The sequence below is a fragment of the Aotus nancymaae genome, unplaced genomic scaffold (assembly GCF_030222135.1).
Source record: "Aotus nancymaae isolate 86718 unplaced genomic scaffold, 86718_ANA_hifiasm-v0.15.2.pri h1tg000076l, whole genome shotgun sequence".
NCBI classification, from domain to species: Eukaryota; Metazoa; Chordata; class Mammalia; order Primates; family Aotidae; genus Aotus; species Aotus nancymaae.
In genome coordinates this window covers 13,383,670-13,406,958 of record NW_026988491.1, presented here as the reverse complement: position 1 = coordinate 13,406,958, position 23,289 = coordinate 13,383,670, and the positions used below count along the sequence as shown (strand labels likewise).

The 23,289-nt window shown below is 52.1% G+C and overlaps 2 protein-coding genes across 10 annotated transcripts; one reads left to right on the top strand and one right to left on the bottom strand.

The window, feature by feature from the left end:
* Positions 1–2,230: 2,230 nt before the first annotated feature.
* On the bottom strand, positions 2,231–9,201 carry APOBEC3H (apolipoprotein B mRNA editing enzyme catalytic subunit 3H). Of its 5 annotated transcripts, none has more exons than XM_021668771.2 (6): positions 8,683–8,745; positions 6,737–6,905; positions 5,659–5,926; positions 5,297–5,421; positions 3,403–3,457; positions 2,231–2,983 (listed from the first exon to the last, which is right to left on the bottom strand). In XM_021668771.2, the coding sequence occupies exons 1-6, from the start codon at positions 8,730–8,732 to the stop codon at positions 2,967–2,969; spliced, it is 684 nt and encodes a 227-aa protein (XP_021524446.1). In that variant the 5' UTR covers positions 8,733–8,745; the 3' UTR covers positions 2,231–2,966. The 5 variants fall into 5 exon arrangements, 4 of the variants coding, with proteins under 4 accessions (XP_021524446.1, XP_012314404.1, XP_012314403.2 ...); XR_010339362.1 differs by having other exon boundaries at positions 2,898–2,983; positions 3,170–3,457; XM_012458981.2 differs by lacking the exon at positions 3,403–3,457.
* On the top strand, positions 6,059–22,898 carry LOC105721753 (DNA dC->dU-editing enzyme APOBEC-3G-like). 5 transcript variants are annotated; one of them, XM_064368054.1, is made up of 8 exons: positions 6,059–6,297; positions 12,793–12,952; positions 14,807–15,098; positions 15,338–15,452; positions 17,559–17,712; positions 19,582–19,870; positions 20,284–20,399; positions 20,681–22,898. In XM_064368054.1, exons 2-8 carry the CDS (start codon positions 12,803–12,805, stop codon positions 20,687–20,689), a joined length of 1,125 nt encoding a protein of 374 aa, XP_064224124.1. In that variant the 5' UTR covers positions 6,059–6,297; positions 12,793–12,802; the 3' UTR covers positions 20,690–22,898. The 5 variants fall into 5 exon arrangements, 4 of the variants coding, with proteins under 4 accessions (XP_064224124.1, XP_064224123.1, XP_064224125.1 ...); XM_064368053.1 differs by lacking the exon at positions 6,059–6,297 and adding an exon at positions 10,947–11,185; XM_064368055.1 differs by lacking the exons at positions 6,059–6,297; positions 12,793–12,952 and adding an exon at positions 11,151–11,185.
* Positions 22,899–23,289: the final 391 nt, after the last annotated feature.

The following is a 23,289-nucleotide window of genomic DNA, read 5'->3' as shown; positions in this document are numbered from 1 at the left end:
ATTACAGGTACACGCCACCATGCCCAGCTAATTTTATATTTTTAGTGGAGATGGGGTTTCTCTATGTTGGTCAGGCTGGTCTCAAACTCCTAACCTCAGGTGATCCACCCGCCTCGGTCTCCCAAAGTGTTGGGATTACAGGCGTGAGCCACAGTGCCCTGCCTTTTTTCTGAGGGGGTGGGGAGGGATGGAGTCTTACTCCTTTGCCCAGACTGAAGTGCAGTGGTGCGATCTGGGCTCACTGCAATCCCTGCCTCCCAGGTTGAAGAGATTCTCCTACCTCAGCCTCCCAGGCAGCTGAGATTACAGGTGCACACCACCACACCCAGCTAATTTTGTATTTTTAGTGGAGACAGGGTTTCTCCATGTTGATCAGGCTGGTCTCAAACCCCTGACCTCAGGTGATCCACCTGCCTCAGCCTCCCAGAGTGCTGGGATTGCAGGCATGAGTTACTGCACCTGGCTGTAACTCAGTATCTTAGTCCATACGTCCTATAATAAAACACCACAGACTGGGTGATTCATAAACAATAGAAATTTACTGTCACAGCACCAGTGTGTGGGTCATCAGAGATCAAGACACTGGCAGATTTGGTGTCTGGTTAGGGCTGCTCTCTGCTTCCAAGGTGGTGCCTTGCTGCTGCACCCTCCACAGGGGAGGAACGCTGTATCTCACATCGTGGATCAGGGAAGGGCAAGTGAGCCAATGCCTGAATGAAGCCTGTAGGTAACCCCCAACATGAGCAGCACCAAGGAAGGAGAGCTGTGCAAACCTCAGGCACAATTAGTGCCTGAAGACTATCTTAGTTTGTAGGGTTATTAATTGCTCAGCTATTTCCTTTATATAATCTTTCTATGTAATCATATAGTAACTTACTGCTTAATATATCTAGCGTATATAAACATACTTAGTACTTATATCTAGCATACTTAGTTCCATATAATCTTTCTATGTAGTCATATAAATATTGTAGTCTATATAATCATATAGGTGTTGTAATCAGAGCTGTTCCAACACATTTAGTGCTGATTTATATAATCCTTCCATATAACCATATGGTAGTTTGTAGTAGGAGGAATGCCTAGAGCAGTCACAAAGCAGAAGCAGTACATGGGAAAACAGCCAGACCAGGACAAGAACCAAAGACCCAGGCGTTGGCGTCCCTGCCTGAAAGGGCATACGCTGTATGGCAGGCTTGGAGCAAGAGCCTGTCCTCCTGATAAAGGAGGTGTAGTACCTTGCATCCAGTTCCTGTGGAAAGTAGGCCTCAGGCCTGAGATCCCGCAAATAACCAAGGGAGAAGAACCCCTCTGGTGTGACCAGTCACGGCAGGTGTACACCCTGTCAGCCTTTTCTCACTTCTGTGCTAGCTCAAATCATCCTCCTGTAAATATCTTAGAGAAGAGCACAGGTCTATTAGCCCCCACTGCATTGGCTAACAGTATCCTTCTATTAGAAATCCTTTGAAGTCTCCAGCCCCCAGATAAAAAGTGTTGCACACAACACCTGTTGCACACAGCCCACCTCCTTGCCTTGGTGACGTAATGGGGGTGGACCCCTTTTCTGTACATGATCCTCTACTACTGTGCACAGCACGGTCCCCTATTTCGCATGGCCCCCCTACTGCTCATGGCCCATCTTTCTTCCCAGGCGACATAATGGAGTGGCCCCCTCACCTGCTACCCACGTGATTATGTATGCCCTATCACTAAGTCTATAGATGACCTCACTCACAACCCTACCCCTCTGCCTTGTATCTAATAAATACAGATGCTTCTGGATGTTTGGGGCCTCACCTGTCTCCACTCATAGATGGCATGGCCCCCCGAGTCCAGCTGCTCTTCTCGAGTTCTTCAGTGTCCTGTCTCTTCTCTAATCCTGTGCCTCAACACAGCATAAGGGACACCCCATGACCCTGTGGGGCCAACAGCCCTACAGAAGCCTCCTGTATAAGGGCCTTAATCCTGTTCATGAGGCAGGGGCCCTCATGGCTTAGTCACCCCCTAGGAGTCCCCCTCTTAATACCATCGCATTGGCAACACCTGGATTTCAGAGGGGACACATTCAAACCATAACACCCAGGATTTATGGATGTTTTTCTCTTTTCTTTTCTTTTTGAGACAGAGTCTTGCTCTTTCACCCAGGCTGGAGTGAAGTGGCACGATCTCGCCTCACTGCAACCTCCGCCCCCCAGGTTCCAATAAAATAAATATATTTTCCCCACTCCTCTTGTTATTCAGAATTCATATTTTATTTCAAAGGTCCTATATCTGGCTGGTGACTAAATGCAATTCCACTAGTAAAACTTAAAAATAGTTTCCCATCTTGAAATGTACAGTGATTTTACAGAAAGCCCAGAATTCAACTCCAAAGGTGAATAAAATGAAGTATCAGAGAACAAAACTGCCTGGGAGCTTCCATTTCTCTGCTCCCCTAAAAAGAGTCTCCCAGTTCCCTGCAACTCAAAAGAATCAAGTAAGATTCTCCTGGCTCAGCCTCACGAGTAGCTGGGACTATAGGTGCGCGCCACCACGCCCTGCTAATTTTTGTATTTTTAGTTGAGATAGGGTTTTGCCATGTTGGCCAGGCTGTTCCCAAACTCCTGACCTCAGGTGATCCATCTGCCTCACCCTCCGAAACTGCTAGGATGACAGGTGTGAGCCACTGCACCTGGTGGCCAGATTTACAGACTTTAAAATTATCTTTATTTTTTTCAATTATAAAATTATTCACCCACTTAGAAAAGCCAAATGGAAGAAGGAGGAAAGAAAGGTCTTCTGTACTTGGATAAGGCCAGGTCTGGGGCAAGGAACAGGCATTGTGGAGCTTGGTGCTTGCTCACAGGGCCAGTAGGCTATGAGGCGATGACACGATGACATGCCCCAGGGACAGTCATCTCCAGTCGCTTTTTGATGACGAGGGGGATCCAGGTCCAAGCTGCAAACTTCTCAAGCCAGTCTCTAAATCATCCACAAACCGGGACTGTTGAGAGGGAAAGAGAGAAGTTAGGAGGTACCAACTGGTAAGACAGCATAGGGAGGAAGGAGGGAGATGTGAGGATGAGATCACTAGGAAGAGAAAAGGACTGGCACCAGAAGGGCCAGGAAGGTCTGGAGAAAAACAGGTGGGTGACAAGAGCATCTTAGAAAAGGGAGACTGTCTGTTTACTCTGTTGATGGTTTCTTTTGCTGTGTAGGAGCTCCATTTAATTAGATCGCAATTGTCAATTTCTGGTTTGGTTGCATTTGCTTTTCAGAATTTAGTCATAAATTCTTTGCATAGACGAGTGTCCAGTAGAGTATTTCATATTTCCCAGGTTTTCTTCTAAGATTTTTGTGTGTGTGTGACAGAGTCTCGCTCTGTCCCCCAGGCTGGAGTGCAATGGCACAATCTCTGCTCACCGCAACCTCTGCCTCCTGGGTTCAAGTGATTCTTCTGCTTCAGCCTCCTGAGTAGCTGTAATTACAGGCATGTACCACCACACTCGGTTAATTTTTTGTATTTTTTTTTTTTTAAGTAAAGACGGGGTTTCACAATTTTGGTCAGGCTGGTCTCAATCTCCTGACCTCGTGATCCGCCCGACTCCGCCTCCCAAAGTGCTGAGATTACAAGCGTGAGCCACCACACCCAGCCTTTTTCTAAGATTTTTATCGTTTGAGGTCTTACATTTAAGTCTTTAATTCATCTTGGGTTAATTTTTTTTTTTTTTTTTTTGAGACGGAGTTTTGCTCTTGTTCCCCAGGCTGGAGTGCAATGGCATGATCTTGGCTCACCACAACCTCCACCTCCCAGGTTCAAGCCATTCTCCTGCCTGAGCCTCCTGAGTAGCTAGGATTACGGGCATGTGCCACCATGCCCGGTTAATTCTGTATTTTTAGTAGAGACAGGGTTTCTCCATGTTGGTCAGGCTGGTCTCGAACTCCTGACCTCAGGTGATCTGCCTGCCTTGGCCTCCCAAAGTGTTGGGATTACAGGCGTGAGCCACCACACCCAGCCCTTTTTTAAAAAAAAAAAAAAAAAAAAGCAAAGTCTCACTCTGTTGCCCAGGCTGCAGTGCAGTGGCATGATCTCGGCTCACTACAGCCTTCACCTCCCTGAGCTCACTCGATCATCCCACCTCACCCTCCTGAACAGCTGAGACCATGGGTACATGCCATCATGCCTGGCTGATTTTAGTATTTTTGTAGAGATGGGGATTTGCCATGTTGCCCAGGCTGGTCTTGAACTCCTGGGCTCAAGCAATCCACCCACCTTGGCCTCCTGAAGTGCTGGGATTACAGGCATGAGTCATCATGCCCCACACATCTTGAGCTAATTTTTTTCTTTTTTCGGAATGGAGTCTTGCTCTATCACTCAGACTGAAGTGCGGTGGTGCAATATCGGTTCACTGCAACCTCTACCTCCCAGATTCAAGCAATTCTCCTGCCTCAGCCTCCCGAGCAGCTGGGATGATAGGCACCCACCACCATGCACGGCTAATTTTTTTATTTTTAGTAGAGACGGGGTTTTGCCATGTTGGCCAGGCTGGTCTCGAACTCCTGACCTTGTGATCCACCTACCTCAGCCTCCCAAAATGCTGAGATTACAGGCATGAGTTACCGTGTCCAGCCGAGTTAATTTCTGTATATGGTAAGGGGTACACATGGGCATAAAAATGGAAATAATAGACACTGGCGACCCCAAAAGAAGCGGGGGCAGGAGGGGGGCCAGTGTTGAAAAACTATTGGATGCTATGTTCCAGTAGATTGGGTGACTCAAACCTCAGCATCACACAGTATATCCATGTAACGACCCTGCACATGTACCCCTAGAATCTAAAAGAACAAAAGAGGGAGAGAGGGAGGAGCTGGGAGCCCCTGGTGTGAGAGGAGAACACAAAAAAGAAACAGGTGTCGGGGCCAGACTCGGTGGCTCATACCTGTAATCCCAGCACTTTGGGAGGCTGCGGCAGGTGGATCACTTGAGGCCAAGAGTTCAAGACCACCCTGGGCAACATGGTAAAACCCTATCTCTACTAAAGATGCAAAAATTAGCTGGGCATGGTGGTGGGTGCCTGTGATCCCAGCTACATAGGAGGCTGAAGCATGAGAATCACTTGAACCTGGGAGGCGGAGATTGCACAGTGAGCTGAGATCGCACCACTGCGCTCCTGCCTGGGTGACAGAGCGAGACCCTGTTTCAAAAAAGAAAAGAAAAAAAAAAGTAGGGGGAAGAGCAGTGGGCAGAGGTGTGATCAGGAGTGGGGCTGAGGCGGGCAGTGAGGAGGCAGTGGGCAGCAGCAGGACAGCGTCTCACCTTTATCTTCTCCAGCCGTCTCTTTATGGATCGACTTTTTTCACCTAGCTCCTGTAACTTCTCAGAGGGGTTGAAGGGAGGCGGTTTCCCGTGATCCACAAAGTTTTCCCAGCAGTCAGTAAACTCTGACATGGAAGAGGAGAAAACAGCCAGGCCCCAGGGCAGCAGCTGCAGTGCCAGGAGCTCCTCCTTCCTTTCCCCTCTTCTCTCTTCCTCTCCCTGGACAGTGCTCACTCCTGGGAATTCTCCCTCCTGGGTGGCATCAGATCTTGGGCCTCAACTTCCTTCCTGACCTCCCACAGATCCCCCCCACCCCCACCGCGCAGTTTTGGCCTCTTGGAACTGCAAAGCCTTCTTCCTACCTGGGAGGCCCATGACCTCCACGGGGATCTGGGATTCCCACAGAAGCTGCAGCCCCTTCTGGTAGCTCGAGCGCCAGTGGTAGTACAGGCGGGAGGCGAAGATGCGCAGGTTCAGATGGACTTGAGCCTTGGTGAAGGCAGCCAGCTTCTGGGCACAGGAGGGACAGGGGCTCCACGTGAGGTAACAGGTGACTTCGTAGCACTGGGTTTTGTCCAGTCCCATGGACTCAATCTCGTCAATAAAGCAAATTTCTGCATGGCGATTTTTCTGGAGAGGGTCCCAAATGGAGAGAAGGAAGGTAAGAAGACAGAGGCCAGGATTCATGTGACTGGTGGCAGAGGGGAGGGGGGCTGGGATGGGGGCGGGGGGGCAGAGGGGGTCTGTCCAGTGAACTTTCTAGTGTGTAGCCTGGCAAGCACCCACTTCCTGCCTTTCTTGGTTTATACAGCCCTGCACTCAGGCATCCCTGTGTTAATTCATTTGTCCCGGGATTTCCACAGCTTTCTCTAAATTGGACAAAGATCCAGCATCCAGAGGAGGAGAGGAAACCTCCATGCCCCAGTCCCAAAGCTCTGTTGACTCTGCCTTTGGACACCTGCCCAGGAGGCTGTGTCCAACCTGGGGATCCTAAAAAGCAGGTGAGAGCCGGGGGTGAGGGGGGTTGGGGGGAGGAGGCAGGGCAGATCGGGGCAGGCAGCAGAGCAGAAGGCAGGGATGTGATGGAGTTGCACTCAGACCGTGGCACTGCCCCTCGGCTTCCCCAAAGTAGTGACTGAGCTGAGATCGGGCGAATGAGTAAATGTCAGCTTCCTCAAAGAGGGGCAGAAGGAGCATTCTACAGAAGGGATGGCTTCTTGGGAGGTCAGGGGATGGGAAGGAATGGGGAGCGTCCCAGGGAAGCTGGGCCACTCAGACCCAGCTAAGCCAAAACCCAGGCAGGGACTGAGGGTTAGGAAAACACAGAGGGTATTAAGTCAGCAATTGAGAAATTTCTAGGCAGGCATTTCGTGTATTTTCCGCACACATCGGATGGGGTTAGCCCTTGCCGGTCCTGTGCCCAGAGAGCCCGTGTGGCACCTCGTTTTCAAAGTAGCCTCTGGTAGGCATGGAGCCATTCTGTGGCGTCAGCTGGTAACACAAGTATGTCCTCCTGGGGTAGTAAGGCCCTTTGACTTGGCGCCGCCGCCGCCACCGGTTGTTAAACTGTAAGCTGAATGTTTCGGCTGTTAGCAGAGGCATCACGTTTCTATGCAACAGAAAGGGGAAAACCAAAGATGCAGGGAGCACCTTCTGGAGTCACCCCAGGGTCAAGCCACTTTTCGAACCCAACTGTTTTTTGTTTTTTGGGGTTTTTTTGAGACAGAGTCTCACTCTGTCGCCTAGCCTGGAGTGCAGTGGCTTCATCTCGGCTCACTGCAACCTCCACCTTCCAGGTTCAAGCGATTCTCCTGCCTCAGCCTCCCAAGTAGCTGGGATTATAGATGCCTGCCACGACACCCGGCTAATTTTTGTGTTTTTATTAGAGACAGGGTTTCACTATGCTGGTCTTGAACTCCTGACCTCAGGTGATCCACCCTCCTCGGCCTCCCAAAGTGTTGGGATTACAGGCATGAACCACCGCGCCCGGCCAGGATCTTTCTTTTTAAAATGTAATATTATATTGCAAAGTGTGTTCCTGTGGGCCAGGACCCCTGTGCTCACTTTCTGTCTCCCTGCGGGCCTGAGCTCCTTTCTCTGGCTTCTCTGATTGGTGGTTGCCCTTCTACTTTCTATTCTGCTTTCTGGAAAACCTCTGAGGATTTCAAGCCTCCTAGTCCTGATAATTTCTGCAGCCTTCCCAAGCAGGAAGACCAGGAAGAGGGGAAGAGGAGGGGATGCTGGCAGGGGCAGCAGGGCCACGGTGACCTCTCCCAGCTCAGGCCTAACTCTGGTCTTTCCAGGGGCAGACTCCTCATCCTCCCAATATTTCTGCCACCCATTCTCCAACCCATTAAAAATAAGAGAAGTGTGTAATCCCAGCACTTTGGGAGGCCGAGGCGGGTGGATCACGAGGTCAAGAGATCGAGACCATCCTGGTCGACATGGTGAAACCCCGTCTCTACTAATACAAAAAATTAGCTGGGCACGGTGGCGCGTGCCTGTAATCCCAGCTACTCAGGAGGCTGAGGCAGGAGAATTGCCTGAACCCAGGAGGCGGAGGTTGCGGTGAGCCGAGATCGCGCCATTGCACTCCAGCCTGGGTATCAAGAGCGAAACTCCGTCTCAAAAAAAAAAAAAAATAAAAAAATAAGAGAAGTGAATAAAATTCTCCACTTCAAAATAAGAGCTCTTAGTATTTAAGTTCAATTAATTTCTGGCATTTTACCTACTCATGTTATTATAATTTTTCTTAGTTTTAATAGATGAGAGGTCTCTCTATGTTGCCCAGGCTGGTCTGGAACTCCTGGCCTCTAGTGATCCTCACCTCTCAGCTTCCCAAAGTTTTGGGATTCCAGGCGTGAGCCATTGCGCCTAGCAAGGCCTGTCATTTAAAAAAAAAAAAAATTGGGACAGCACCTCTATTCCGAGGCCCACTCTTCTAAGTGCTGCGAGGATCTGAGCTCCTGTGATGATGACCTGGACCTGTAGGGGCCATTCCCATCTTACAGAAGAGGTGCCAGAGGTGCAGAGAAGCAGGGTAACCTGCCCAGGACACGGAGCTGGGCAGAGGGAGCTGAGGCCCCTTTCCAGGCCAGCCCTGTCCAGCCTCTGCAGCACCGGCCCTGCAGGAGGCAGCCATTGCGGATCGGGCTCTCTTTTCACTAAATTTTCAAGTAAAAGCATTTCTACTGATCATTGAGTTTTTCCCTTTATTGCGAGTTACAGCGATTGTGGAGGAAGAGCGTGTGTTTGGGGTCATCTGGATCCTCCTGTGCCCACAGTGGAGACATCCCTGGGAGGGATGATTTATCTTGTGCTTCAGAGACCATTCCCTCCCCAACACCCTCACATAAGACTTTGTATTTAAGCAAAGTAAATCTTACAGAAAGTTCATCAAAGCACTGTGAATAAAATTCCATATTGATCCAATCATCCTTTAGTTCAGTTCTCCCTGTTCCAGAGCCCAGGAATGGTGGGAAGCACACACAGGGAGCACCCTCCCAAGGTGGGGAGCACCAGCCTGGCCATGACTTTCAGGTGAGAGTTCAGCAGGGGGCCTGGGCTGGGACAGGTGGGGGAGGTGGCCCATTCAGAAGCAGCAATGGGGCAACCACACAGCAGAGCATAGAGCCTGGCTGGGAGTGGGGGCGGCAGGGGAGCCAGAGGAGAGGGAGCCCAGGCCTGGGGATGGGGCAGGGGCAGGGGAAGGCTGGGGCTGAGACCCGGTAGGGCTGCCAGGCAGGAAGGGGCAGCAGAAGGCAGAGCGGGCAGCAGTACCTGATCTGTGCTTCTGGCCACATCTTCCTTGGCAGACCTGTCCCTGCTTGTCTGGGGCGCTAAGTTTCACTTTTGTTTCCAGGGCCCCTGCTGTAAGGCAGCTCTCCCAAAAGTCACCTCCCAAGGCCTGGTGAGGAGGCACCACCCTCTTCCTTTTGGGGGACTGGTTGGGAGGGCCTGGGGGTGCTTTAGATTCTTGGGGCTCCTTCTTTTCTCTACTTTCCTCAGGCTTGGCAGGGGAACCCTGATGGAGACAGCTCACCTCCCCTCCTCCCAACCCCAATACCTCCCCAGGTACAGTTTGCAAGTTAATAAAGAAAGGAATTGAAGGTGGGTTGGGGTGCCTGTAATCCCAGCACTTTGGGAGGCTGAGGCGGGTGCATTGCCTGAGGTCAGGAGTTCAAGACCAGCCTGGCCAACATAGTGAAACCCTGTCTCTACTAAAAAGGCAAAAATTAGCCAAGTGTGGGTGCACACCTATAGTCCTAGCTACTCGGGAGGCTGAGGCAGGAGAATCGCTTGAACCCAGGAGGCGGAGGTTGCAGTGAGCCGAGATCACGCCATTGCACTGCATCCTGGTGACAGTGCAAGACTCCCTCTCAAAAAAAAAAAAAAAAAAGAAAGAAAAAAGCTTAAAGCCAGGGCTTTCTTCCTTCTGCCTTCTGAGGGGTCCCTAGTCTGTAGTGCAGGAGCTTCTAATAACTGATCATAACTTCACCGCACCCTGTGGCTCACCTCGAGTCCTTTCCTGTAAGAGTTCTAAGAACCCACTCTTGGACTCCGGATCGGGTCTCCTTTTCCAGCAACAAACACAGGCCACAGTGGCCAGGCCAGGTCTCCCCTCCTCCTGGAGACAACACCTAAGCCAAGGCCAGTCCTAGACACCACGGGGTCTCTGCTGAAGGAATTCACTGGAGGAGCAGTGGGAATGCTGCCTGCAGGAAAGACCAGGAAAGGTTCCACCCTCCTTTCCATCCTCCCTGCTTCTCAGCCTGGGAGACTCAGCTCTCTGATTAACCAGCACTGTAGTGTGTAGTTCTGATGTCTCTCCTGGCAGGACCCTGCTCATTCTGGAATCTTCCATGGACTGTAGCCCCAACGTTAGGACAGATAGGGTGGAGGGGACGCCATTCCCAGGAACCTTCTAAATGCCCAGCCAAGCTCCTGTGACCCCAGGGGCCATGCAGGGTCTGGGGGGCTGTCGGGGTGTGCAGGGTGGACCTCAAAGTAGCTAGCTTCAGGGGAGAGATGGCACAGGAAGCCCTGGCCAGCACTCCAGCTCTGCTGTTGATTTGCTATGTGACCTGGGGACAGTGCATCAGCCTCTCTGTGCTTGGTTCCTCCTCTGACTGTCAGGATCACTATCTTTCTCTCCCAGCGCTGTCTGGGGCCTGGGCTGGGTAATGGGCACCAGCTCTGCTGCAGATGCAGTACTAGCCCTGACCCCATTTCTCACTTCACACCAGGCCCAGAGTCTTGCCAGGAGGCTGAATGACAAAGGAAGCTCAGCAGGGTGGTCAGGAGGGGACGGCAGCCTGCCCTATCCACTAGAAGAGTGACATCTTGCCTGTGGAATCAGCCCTGGTCTGGATCCACATTCCCCTCTGTGGCTTCAATTCCTTTCATTTATTTTATTTTTTGAGTCAGAATCTCACTCTTGTTGCCCAGGCTGGAGTACAATTGGCCGGGTTGGTCTCGAACTCCTGACCTCAGGTGATGCACCCGCTTCAGCCTCCCAAAGTGCTGGGATTACAGGCACTCCAACCCGCCTTCTATTCCTTTCTTTGTTCCTTTGCAAACTGTACCTGGGGAGGGAGCTGGGGATGGAGGAGGGGAGGTGAGCTGTCTCCATCAGGGTTCCATCTACTTCCCTTGCCAAGCCTGAAGAAAGCAGAGAAAGGAAGGAGCCCCAAGAATCTAAAGCACCCCCAGGCCCTCCCAACCAGTCCCCCAAAAGGAAGAGGGTGGAACTTCCTCACCAGGCCCTGGGAGGTGACTTTTGGGAGAGCTGCCTTACAGCAACGGCCCTGGAAACAAAAGTGAAACTTAGCGCCCCAGACAAGCAGGGACAAGTCTGCCAAGGAGGCTGTGGCCAGAAGCACAGATCAGGTACTGCTGCCCACTCTGCCCTCCGCTGCCCCTTCCTGCCTGGCGGCCCTGCCGGGTCTCAGTCCTGGTCTTCCCCTGCCCCTGCCCCTGCCCCTGCCCCTTCCCCCAGGCCTGGGCTCCCTCTCCTCTGGCTCCCCTGCCGCCCCCACTCCCAGCCAGGCTCTATGCTCTGCTGTGTGGTTGCCCCATTGCTACTTCTGAATAGGCCGCCTCCCCAACCTGTCCCAGCCCAGGCCCCCCTGCTGAGACTCTCACCTGAAAGTCATGGCCAGGCTGGTGCTCCCCACCTTGGGAGGGTGCTCCCTGTGTGTGCTTCCCACCATTCCTGGGCTCTGGAACGGGGAGGAATTAACTAAAGGATGATTGGATCAATATGGAATTTTATTCACAGTGCTTTGATGAACTTTCTGTAAGATTTACTTTGTTTAAATACAAAGTCTTATGTGAGGGTGTTGGGGAGGGAATGGTCTCTGAAGCACAAGATAAATCATCCCTCCCAGGGATGTCTCCACTGTGGGCACAGGAGGATCCAGATGACCCCAAACACACACTCTTCCTCCACAATCGCTGTAACTCGCAATATAGGGAAAAACTCAATGATCAGGAGAAATGCTCTTATTTTAAAATGTAGTGAGAAGAGAGTCCAGTCCCCAAAGGCTCCCTCCTGCAGGGCAGGTGCTGCAGAGGCTGGACAGGGCTGGCCTGGAAAGGGGCCCCAGCTCCCTCCGCCCAGCTCCGTGTCCTGGGCAGGTTACCCTGCCTCTCTGCACCTCTGGCACCTCTTCTGTAAGATGGGAACGGCCCCTACAGGCCCAGGTCATCATCATATGAGCTCAGAACCTCACAGCACTTACAAGAGTGGCCTGGGCCTCAGGTTTCAGTTCTGCCATGATCTAAAAATAATAATATACAGAGTTGAAATGTCAGGAAGGAACTGAGCTAAAAGGTTAAAAGCTATCATTTGGGGGTGAAGAGTTTCATTCTTTTTTTTTTTTTTAGACAGAGTTTCACTCTTGTCGCCCAGGCTGGAGTGCAGTGGTGCCATCTCAGCTCACTGCAACCTCTGACTGGCGGTTTCCAGCAATTCTCCTGCCTCAGCCTCCAGAGTATCTGAGATTACAGGCACCCGCCACCACGCCCGGCTCATTTTTTTTGTATTTTTAGTAGAAACGGGGTTTCACCATGTTGACCAGGCTGGTCTCAAACTCCTGACCTCAAGTGATCTGCTTGCCTCGGCCTCCCAAAGTGCTGGGATTACAGGCATGAGCCATAACGCCAGCCAAGAACTTTACTCTCTTTTGCATTTTCCTAATGGTTTGGAGAGTGGGTGGGCAGAAATACTGGGAGAGTGAAGAATGTACCTGTGGAAAGACCAGAACTGGGCCCTGAGCAGGGAGAGGTCACCCTGGTCCTGCTGCCCCTGCCACCATCCCCTTCTCTTGTTCTCTCCCTGGTCTTCCTGCCTGGGCAGGCAGCAGAAATTCTCAGGCCTCTGGAGGGATGGGGGCGGCCCAGGGTTGTCCAGGGAGCTGTGTGGAGAGGACATCAGCCCGGAGGGCTCCAGGGAGTGCTCTCCGCATTGGCTGGTTTCTCTCTTGTGTCTTCAGAAACACAGTGATGCAAATGGATCCAGATACATTCTTCTACAACTTTTATAATAGACCCATCCTTTCTCATCGGAACACCGTCTGGCTGTGCTACGAAGTGAAAATGAAAACGAACGACCGCTCAAGGCCCCCTTTGGTTGCAAATATCTTTGAAGGCGAGGTACCCCCCAGACTCCAATTAATTTGCAGGCAGGAGCTAAGCCAGCTGCGGAAGCAAAGCACGCACTGATCAGTGACATGCCCTGCGGCGGGCTATGCAGTGTGTACTTTTCTCCCACATTTTTCAAGTCCGTTGCCCTGTCTTTCCAGTTTGACCTTCCTACCTGACCTTCCTGCTTGATCTTCCTGCTTGACCTTTCTACCTGACCTTTCTGCTTGACCTTCCTGCTTGACCTTCCTGCCTGACTTTCCTGCCTGACCTTTCTGCTTGACCTTCCTGCTTGACCTTCCTGCCTGACCTTTCTGCTTGATCTTCCTGCTTGACCTTTCTACCTGACCTTTCTGCTTGACCTTCCTGCTTGACCATTGGATCGTGGAGGGGGTTTGACTCTTCACGGGGCCTTTTTTTTCTTTACTTTTTTTTTTTTGAGATGGAGTTTCACTCTTGTTGCCCGGGCTGGAGTGCAATGGAGGCATCTCGGCTCACAGAAGCCTCCAACTTCCGAGTTCCAGCAATCTGTCACATCAGACTCACCGTGCTCAGCCTAATTTTGATATTTTATTTAATCTAATGTAGCTAACATATTACTTCAACATTAATTAACATAAAATTCTTCACAAGATAGTGAAATTTCTTTTTCTTCTCACACTGAGGCTTTGAAATGAGCGGTGTAGGCCACGCACAGTGGCTCGTGCCTGTAATCCCAGTACTTTGGGAGGCCGAGGCAGGCAGATCACCTGAGGTTAGATGTTCAAAACCAACCTGACCAACATGGTGAAACGCAGTCTCTACTAAAAATACAAAAAAATTAGCCAGGTGTGGTGGTGGGCACCTGTAATCCCACATACTCCAGAGGCTGAGGCAGGGTAATCGCTTGAACCCGTAAGGCAGAGGTTTTGGTGAGCTGAGATTATACCATTGCACACCAGCCTGGGCAACAAAACAAAACTCTGACTCAGAGAGGGAGAGAGAGAGAAAGAGAAAATAGTGGTGTATTTTTCTTGTGGCCAGGTCTCTCATCAGGCTCCATTTCACATGCTCTGTAGCCCCTGTGGCCTGTGCCCCCATCCCGACATGGGACAGCACAGGTCCAGCAGCCTCCCCAGCAGACAGCAGGCAGAAACGAGGCCGACCCCAGAGGGCCAGGCCACAGCTGGGACTAAGCATGTCTGGTGAATGGATGCCTGGGAGAATGGATGCCAGAATTCACACATGAGGCCGTGAACAGGGCCAGTAAAACTACCAACAGAAGGGAAGCACGTCTTGGTGCACCCTGTGATGCTTCAACAGCATGACTGAGACGGGGAAATTTACAATGAACAGAAATGCATTGGTTCCAGTTCTGGACTCTGGGAAGTCCAATGTCAAGGCACCAGCAAGTTTCTGGGGCCTGCGAGCTGCACCGTCACGTGGGGGTGAAGGTTGTTGGGGAAGCTCAGGGGATGCTGCAGACAGAGCGGCCTGGGATGTGGAGTCACTGCTGCTCCACCACACGGGGACAGAGGAAGCAGGAGTTTAGTCTGACACGCTGCCCCTCCGGCTGGCGGGTAAGAGACAGAGAGAGGGGCTGAAGTCACCCTTGAATAACCACCCCAGTGGCACCCACAAAGGTGCAGTCCCCACAGCCTCATAGCCTCTTGTCAGTGCCACCTCTTAAGGCCGTTACAATAGCGATTAACACTGAACATGAGCTTTGGAGCAGACACTCAAACCAAACAGCGGGGATGGAGGAAAGGAGCTTCCATGAACAAGATCCCCTGGGCTCCTGCCCTGGCCCCTCCTCCCACTGCCCCAGCCCTGCACTCCTCCTGCTCAGTGTCCCACAGCTTCCCCTGCCCCCTCCTCTTCTCACAGGTCTATTTCAAGCCTCAACACCACCCAGAGATGAGATTCCTCCATTGGTTCCGAAAGTGGAAGCTGCATAGTAACCAGGAGTACGAGGTCACCTGGTTTGTGTCCTGGAGCCCCTGCCCAGTGTGTGCAAGGAACGTGGCTGAGTTCCTGGCCAAGGATAGGAAGGTCACCCTGACCATCTTCGTGGCCCGCCTCTACTACTTCTGGGACCCACATTACCAGGAGGGGCTGCGCAGACTGTGTCAGAAAAAAAAGAATCCTCAGGCCACCATGAAGATCATGAGTTATGGCGGTGAGAAGTGGGGGTTCAGGGGTGTGGGAGGGACTGCATGAGGGTCTGTGATGGGTTCCTCCCACACCTACCTGTGGGTCTGTGATGCCAGCAGAGGCCAAGTGTCCCAGGGGAGCCCGTGGGGTCAGGTCTGGCACTGAGTATAACTAACATCTAGGAGTAGGTCTGGGAGGGGAGGGCCCCAGGGTCATACGAGAGAGGCCAGCTGGGTGTGACTGGTTCTCTCTTCTTTTTCTCAGAATTTCAACACTGTTGGGACAATTTCGTGGACAACCAAGGAGAGCCATTCGAGCCTTGGAATGCACTGCGTAAACATTACACATTACTGCGCATCATGCTGGGGGAGGTTCTCAGGTGAGGGGCTCCCTCCAGCCTTATCACCTCTCTCCTCTCACCTCCTGCTCATCCTCCTGAGGCCTCCCCTCTGTCCCAGAGCAGGTCCCCTCCTGGCTGAGCCCTCCTGCCCTCCCTCCTGCCCTGCTTCCTGCCCTCATGGTCACACCCCCTACCCCCACCCTCACCCCCACCTCTGCTCCCTCCACCTTGCTGTCTCCCCTGCTTTCCTGGGCCCTTCCTGTGAGTGAGAGGCCCCTTCTGCCTCCAGAGTGACCTCCATCCACCCCTGAGCCGCCCTCCCCTCAGCCTGGGAGCCCCAGCCTGCTCCTTCCATCTCCCTGGCATAACCGAATTTGTCATAAATAGGTGTGAATATTCATAAGTCTGACTGTTGGAAGCTTTGAGCAACAGCCTTAAAGGCTGAACTGAGCCCCTGAGAAGGAGCCGCCTTTGTGGAAACAGAGTTTCAGGCTTCAGCTCTCATAGAAGATGACCCAGAATGGGCGTCACAGGGCAGCCGTTTATTTTTTCACAGATGTGGAGGCTGCAAGTCCAAGGTGGAGCGTTGTGCACAGTTGTTTCCTCTGAGGCCGCTCCTCCTGGCTGGCAGGGGTCCCTCCCAGCCGTGTCCTCTGTGGCCTTTGCTCTGTGCACCTGCACCCCTGGTGTCTCTCTGTCTCCAAATGTCCTCCTGGTTTATGGACCCCAGCCAAGTGAATTTAGGCCCACCCTAGAGATCTCATTTAAATTAATCATCTGATGAAAGGACCTGTCTCCAGGCTGGGTGCAGAGGTTCATGCCTGTAATCGAGGCACTTTGGGAGTGTGAGGCAGGTGATCACCTGAGGTCAGGAGTTCAAGACCAGCCTGGCCAACATGTCAAAGCCCCGTCTCTACCAAAAATGCAACAACTAGCCAGGCGGGTGGTGTAAGCCTGTAATCCCAGGTACACCAGAGGCTCAGGCAGGAGAATGGCTTGAACCCGGGAGGCAGAAGTTGTGGTGAGTCTAGACTGTGGCACTGCACCCCAGCCTGGGGGAAAGATCGAAACTTCTCAAACAAAAAAGAAAGGACCTGTTTTCAAATACAGCCACACCTTGAGGCAGTGGGGGTTGGGGCTTCAATATGTGGATTTTGGGGAGAAACAGTGCAGCCCATGGCACAAGCAAAGCCATTGTGGGCAGGCCTGGGGAGCGAGGGTGGGGTTCCTGTCCTGTGTGTGTGTATCCCAGAGGGTCCTGACCCAACCCTCACAGCCCCTCCACCCAGACCTTCCTTCATGCTCCACCCACCCCATTCCTCCTGCACCCCACACTCCTGAGCCGCTCCTTAGCACCCGACAGGCTCCCTGCCCCAGGCTGCTCCTCTTCTCACTGTCTCTTGGGGGTTCCTACGTGAACCCTCAGCTGATGCCCATGGCTTCCCCAGCCAGACTCCTCCCAGTTCCAGGCTCTGCAGAGTCCCATCAGAGCTCACATCCTCCCCTCTGTCCAGTCCAGGGAGAAGACCCAGCGTTTCTGTTTTGGAAATGCCTCTGCACTGCGCTAAGAGTTCACTTTTATTTTCATAATTTTTGGTCTTGTGAGGACAGGCATTTTTTGGCAACAGAGGAAAATCCTGTGAATTATCAAAAAAAAAAAAAAAAAAGTCCCTAGCAGGCTCTTCTCCTGCTGGTCCCACTCAGGAGCATCTCTGCCCCGATGCTGGATGTGGTAGTATTAACCCTGCTTGCAGGAGGGAAGCCCCAGCGGGTCCATCTCTAGCAGGGGCTGAGGGCAAGCAGAGCCAGCAGTGGGTTGCATGGTGAGGCCCAGGAAGGAGACCCAGCTCTAGCTCAGGGAGAGGGGCAGGGGCCTCCCCAGAGGGCCTGAGCATACGGAGCTGATCCTGGGAGACCCTGACAGGCCCCAGGGCTGCAGGGATCTCCCAGTGAGCCCCAGAAGGGGTCAGAGGAGGAGGTTTGGAGGCTCCAGCAAGTGAGCAGGAGCCCCTCTGACAGGTACTGAGGGATTTGGGGAGCAAGGATTAAGGAGGGGGAGGTGGGAGGGAGGGGAGGCGAGGCAGTCCAGAAGGGCTCTTACTCCTCTGGGCATCCGGCTTCCCCCGCCCCCTCCGCTGTCCACAGACACCTGATGGATCCAGGCACATTCACTTACAACTTTAACAATGACCCTTCGGTCCTTGGACGGCACCAGACCTACCTGTGCTACGAGGTGGAGCACCTGCACATTGGCACCTGGGTCCCGCTGCACCAGCACAGGGGCTTCATACTCAACGAGGTGATCACCAGCCACCCACATCCAGGCAGGGCCCTCCCCATCCAGGGACACGCATGGCTAGAAGGTTCTGGGTGCCCGTGGGGTCCCGCAGACTGTCTGTCACCTGTGCTTCCTGCACTGCTGCTGCTTGGCCCTGGGGTTCGGGGAGACCTCAGCTTCAGTGACTCTCCAGGATCACATGCCTAACCGGTCACGTGTCTCGGGGGCACCATTAGTCCAGAGTCACTCCCAGGTCCAGGGCTCAGCCATCCCCCCTCCTGCTGTGCTCTGAGAGAGTTGGGGCAGAGGAAAAGGGTCTGCACCAGGGCCAGGTGGGGTCAAAGACAAAGTGCTTCCTGAGCCTCCCAGGATCCCCTCACAGACGCAGCTCTCACCAGGAATCATTAGAATGGTGGGATTTGAGGACTCAGGGCCTAGCTGACCTCACAAGGCCAGGATTCCCCAATGCCTGTTCCTGGGCTACATCCCATGGGGAGAGAGACTGAGGCAGGAGAGGCCGACCAGGGATTCTGTCCTGACCAGGGTGGAGCCCACAGCAAGGCCAGAACAGGCCCACATCAGGATGCAGGGATGGCCAGCATTTGGAGAGGAGCTGGGACAGGACAGGCCAAGGGGCCCTGAGCCCAAGGGGTGATCTTTCCTGGCCCCCGCCCAGCACAGCCCCTGGTTAGAGAGGCCCGATTCTGCTTGGCTCTGGTGCTAGACATGGGGGCTCCTCTGGGCTTTATGAGCTCAATGTAGGCCCTGCTGGGCCCACACACACTGCTTGGAAGCTACTTTTTAGGGCTCCGGCCTCCATCACTGCCTATCCCGTGGGACAGGACTCGCCTGGAATGACCCACAGCCCCTTCTCAGCACAGACCGTGTCATCCCTTCTCCCCCGAGTCCTCTCCACACTGGCGTCCTGGGCTTCACTAGTTCCTCATCAAAATGGAAAATCCTGCACATGTGTTTGGACAAAATGCCATAAATACCTTGGGCTCAACAAGGACAATCACCCCATGACGGGGCCCTTCTCCATCTGGGGTTAGCCCTACTGGGGGCCCCCGTCCCCACTTCTCCCTGCAAAGAGAGCCCTTGGGCCTCAGTCTATGTTACTCCAACTTAATACGGTGTAAAGCGCAATGTGGAAGCTTCTAGAATTATAGGTCACAGAAGGGGTGGGCTGAGGGGAAATGATGGGTAGAGAGGTCAGTCTCCCCACAAGGGATTCAGCCGCAGCTCAGTGGCATCTGTCCTCCCTCCCCTAGCTCTGCAGCCCCTCCCTGCAGGCCTGGGCCCAGAGTGAGGGTCCTGAAGGCACTGACCTCAGGTCCAAAATGAGAGGATGCTCCAGATACTCAGTATCAGAGAAATCCCTTCATAATGTCAAATAAAATTAATACATTATTTTCAAAATCAGGTCGGGTGTGGTGGCTCACACCTGTAATCCCAGCACTTTGGGAAGCCAAGGCAAGAGCATCACTTGAGGTCCGGAGTTCAAGACCAGCCTGGCCACCATGGTGAAACCTGTCTCTACTAAAAATATAAAAATTGGCAAGGTGTGGTGGCGCGTGCCTGTAGTCCCAGCTATTGGGGAGGCTGAGGCACAAGAATCGCTTCAACACAGGAGGTGGAGGTTGCAGTGAGCTGAGGTCACACCATTGCATTCCAGCGTCAGAGACAGAACCAGACTCTTTGTCTCAAAAAAAAAAAAAAAAAGAAGAAGAAGAAGAAGAAGAAGTAAAGAAAAGAAAATCATCTTGATAATTGGGGTTTGGTGCCCCTTCTAATTTTGTGCTGGAGGCTGCCCCGCACCCAGCCTCACCTGATCCAGGCTGTCCCTCCCTGCTCACAAAAGACGGCCTCACACCTTGCTTTCTTTTCTAGGCTTCAAATAATACGGGTTTCCTTGAAGGCCGCCATGCAGAGCTGTGCCTCCTGGACCTGATTTCCTTTTGGAAGCTGAAACAGGCCCAGTGCTACAGGGTCACCTGCTTCATCTCCTGGAGCCCCTGCTTCGGCTGTGCCCAGGAGGTGGCTGAATTCCTTCAAGAGAACCCACACGTGAACCTGCGCATCTTCACTGCCCGCATATATGATTATCACCCAGGATATGAGGAGGGGCTGCAAATGCTGCAGAACGCTGGGGCCCAAGTCTCCATCATGACCTCTGAGGGTGAGAAGGTTCCAGTGGGGTGGGTGGGGTGGGTGGGGGCAGGAGAGTTCCATGAGAAGAATAGGAGAAAGGCCTTTGTCTGTTGCCTGCAGAGGCGAGGGCTGCACTCTGTGCCTGACTTTGGGGACTATGGAAAGAGAGAGGCCAGGCCAGGAGATGGGGGCCCAGGGTGGGAAGGGAGGGTGGCTGAAAGTGGAAGAAGGACTTAGTGCTTCCAGAAACAATGAGACCTGGGCTGGCTCAGATTCCAATGGGAAGGAAGTGGCTGATGACGGAGGGAAGTCCCTAGGGGAGGGAGAGGGAAAGGAGGGACTGAAACCAGCCTGTGGGAAGTCTGTCCTGAGAGTCAGGGCCCTCGGTGCCTCCCCCGCCCCAAAGCAGGAGTGTGACTTATCTCCTCTGTCCCATTTCAGAGTTTAGGCACTGCTGGGACACCTTTGTGGATCACCAGGGACACCCCTTCAAGCCCTGGAAGGGACTAAATAAGCACAGCCAAGCCCTGAGTGGGAGGCTGCAGGCCATTCTCCAGGTGAGGGCTTCCTCCCTCTGCCCAGTGCCCCATCAGCCTCCCCTCCTCCCCTCTCCCCCTGGGCCTTGCCTTCCCCTCTGCTCAGAGCCTCCTCTAGGTTCCCTGCTCCCCCAAGGGCATCCAGCTCCTTCCCTCCCTTCCCTCCTCACAGCCTCCCTCTCTCTCCCACCTCCTCCATCCCCCGCTCCCGTCATTGTCCCTGTCCCCAGGCCTCCTCCTGTGCCCTCTTTCCACTCTCTCACTCCCTGCTCCATTCAACTCCCCTGCTCTTCCTGAATCAGGGAAACTGATGGATGAGCCTTAGTCTCTAAGGAAGGCAGAGACCTGGGCTGAGCAGCAGAATAAAAGATCTTCTTCCAAGAAATGCAGCCAGGCCATTCACCACCATCTCCAGCTGATCACAGACACCAGCAAAGCAATGCGCTCTTGACAAGTAGATTATTTTAAAAATTAGAACGAATTACTTTTAATCAAAAATTTATGTGATGTTTCAAGAATACAGTGGTGAGATTGTGCTCAATACTCTCAGAAAGGTTTCAAAACGACTCATCCAGTGACAATTGAATTGGCTTTATATGTAGAGGAATAAAATGAAATACTATTTTTTGTTTTTTTGAGACAGTGTCTCACTTTGTCACCCAGACTAGAATGCAATGGCATGATCTCGGCTCACTGCAACCTCTGCCTCCCAGGTTCAAGCGATTCTCCTGCCTCAGCCTCCCGAGTAGCTGGGACTACAGGCACACGCCACCATGCCTGGCTAATTTTTGCATTTTTAGTAGAGATGGCGTTTCACCTTGTTGGCCATGATGGTCTTGATCTCTTGACCTCGTGATCTGCCCGCCTCGGCCTCCCAAAGTGCTAGGATTACAGGTGTGAGCCACGGCACCCAGCCTAAATCTACCCTTTGTAAGGACATCAGACATATTGGATTACGAACTACCCCAATGACTTCATCCACCCTGCCTGGCCTTTCTTATATTGGAGACTTACCTATGTAAAAGCTAAGCTATGTCTACATAAGGGTGAGCTGACAGTGTGACAAGATTTATTACTTTGTTGATATAAAGAAAGTTATCCAGGGCCAGGCGTGGTGACTCATACCTGTAATCGCAGCACTGTGGGAGGCCGAGGTGGGTGGATCACCTGAGGTCAGGAGTTTGAGACCAGCCTGGTCAACATGGTGAAACCCCATCTCTACTAAAATACAAACATTAACTAGGAATGGTGGCAGGTGCCTATAATCCCAACTACTCGAGAGGCTGAGGCAGGAGAATTGCTTGAACCTGGGAGGCAGAAGTTATAGTGAGCCGAGATTGAGCCACTGCACTTCAGCCTGATCTAGGTAATTTAGTTTGACATCAAATACACAAAAGCACAATAAATGCAAGCACTGATGGGAAGTAAAGTAGGTGTTTACGAGGGAAGATGATCACTTTCTCCAAATGAGGGTGAAATCACCTCTTTTAAACTTGTCAAGGTGCAAACCTCACAGCCCAGGTCAACAGGAGGAAAATAACCCTACTAGGCCAGGTGTGGTGGCTCTGCACTTTGGGAGGCTGAGGCCGGTGGATCACAAGGTCAGGAGTTCAAGACCAGCCTGGCCAATATGGTGAAACCCTGTCTCTACTAAAAATATAAAAATTAGCCTGGCATGGTGGCGGGTGCCTGTAATCCCAGCTACTTGGGAGGCTGAGTCAGGAGAATTACTTGAACCCAGGAAGCAGAGGTTACAGTGAGCCGAGATCACACCACTGTACTCCAGCCTTGATGACAGGGTGAGACTCTGTCAAAAACAAAAACAAAACAAAACAAAAAAACCCTCCTAACAGGAAATCTCCCAAACAGAAGGGGGAAAGACCCCTCCCCAACCTTATCCCAAATAAAACAGAATGCAAACCCAATTCTGGAGTTTTGTCAAGAAAGATCTACCAGGGGGCGAAGGGGTTACCAGTGTGGCTACCTCCCACCATAGTTCAGTGGGCTGGTGATTCCTCTGGAGGATCCCACTTCTGACACCATGTATGTCAAAGTCAAAACTGTGGAGAGGAATCTCTAAATTTAATGTTTTATTTCTGTGGGAAGTAGAAAAGTTCATTTTTAAAGTTTTCTTTCTTGTTAAAAAATAAGTATGCTGATAACTCTGTTAAGCCCTATCCTATGTAGTTGTAAGGCATGCCATGCTTATAGGCATGTAGTACATTCTACATCCTTGTACTTTAACCAAGATACGTGTGCTAGACGTGCTCACAGGCAGGTCCCAGCTCTCCATTGCTTTTACCTGTTTGAAAAAGTTTTAAGTTATTAGCCAACTGGGTTTTAGTTTAGATTGTGAGATCTGGCTCCAGCCAATGGAGATCAGACACAGCAGTAAGAATGACACCAAATGCTTAAAAAAAATTGCATGTTTTCCTTTGTTCATTGTACTCTCATGGCAAGATGGCTAGTGAGAGTACCCTTTCTGCAGTCCAGGAAGTAAAATTGCGTTGCTAAAAATTCCTTTGTCTCAGTGCTCATTTTTCTTTGCAGCACCAATCATCTATTTCCAACAATTTGGGAAGAAGAATTGCAATTCAGCATGTACATGAGGAAAAAGGGAAGGTTAAAGATTTTGTAACAAGGAGAAATATTTCTGTTCCTCTTTCAGAAAGTTCATGGGCCCTAGGAAGGGTTGGGGGCTGGCAGGTTCCATTGATGAGCCACTGTAGTAGGCATCGTGAGTTCAAGAGTTGCAGCAATTTAAATCAGAAGTTGTAGGTGAAGCTGGTTTCAGGGTACAGGATGAGCAGTTTCAGCCATCAGGCTCATGGAAGCAATGTTCTGTAGCCTGAGCGCTTTCCCCTCTTGGCTCCTGGCCTCTGTTTTAGTTGGGCATGACAAGAATGATCTA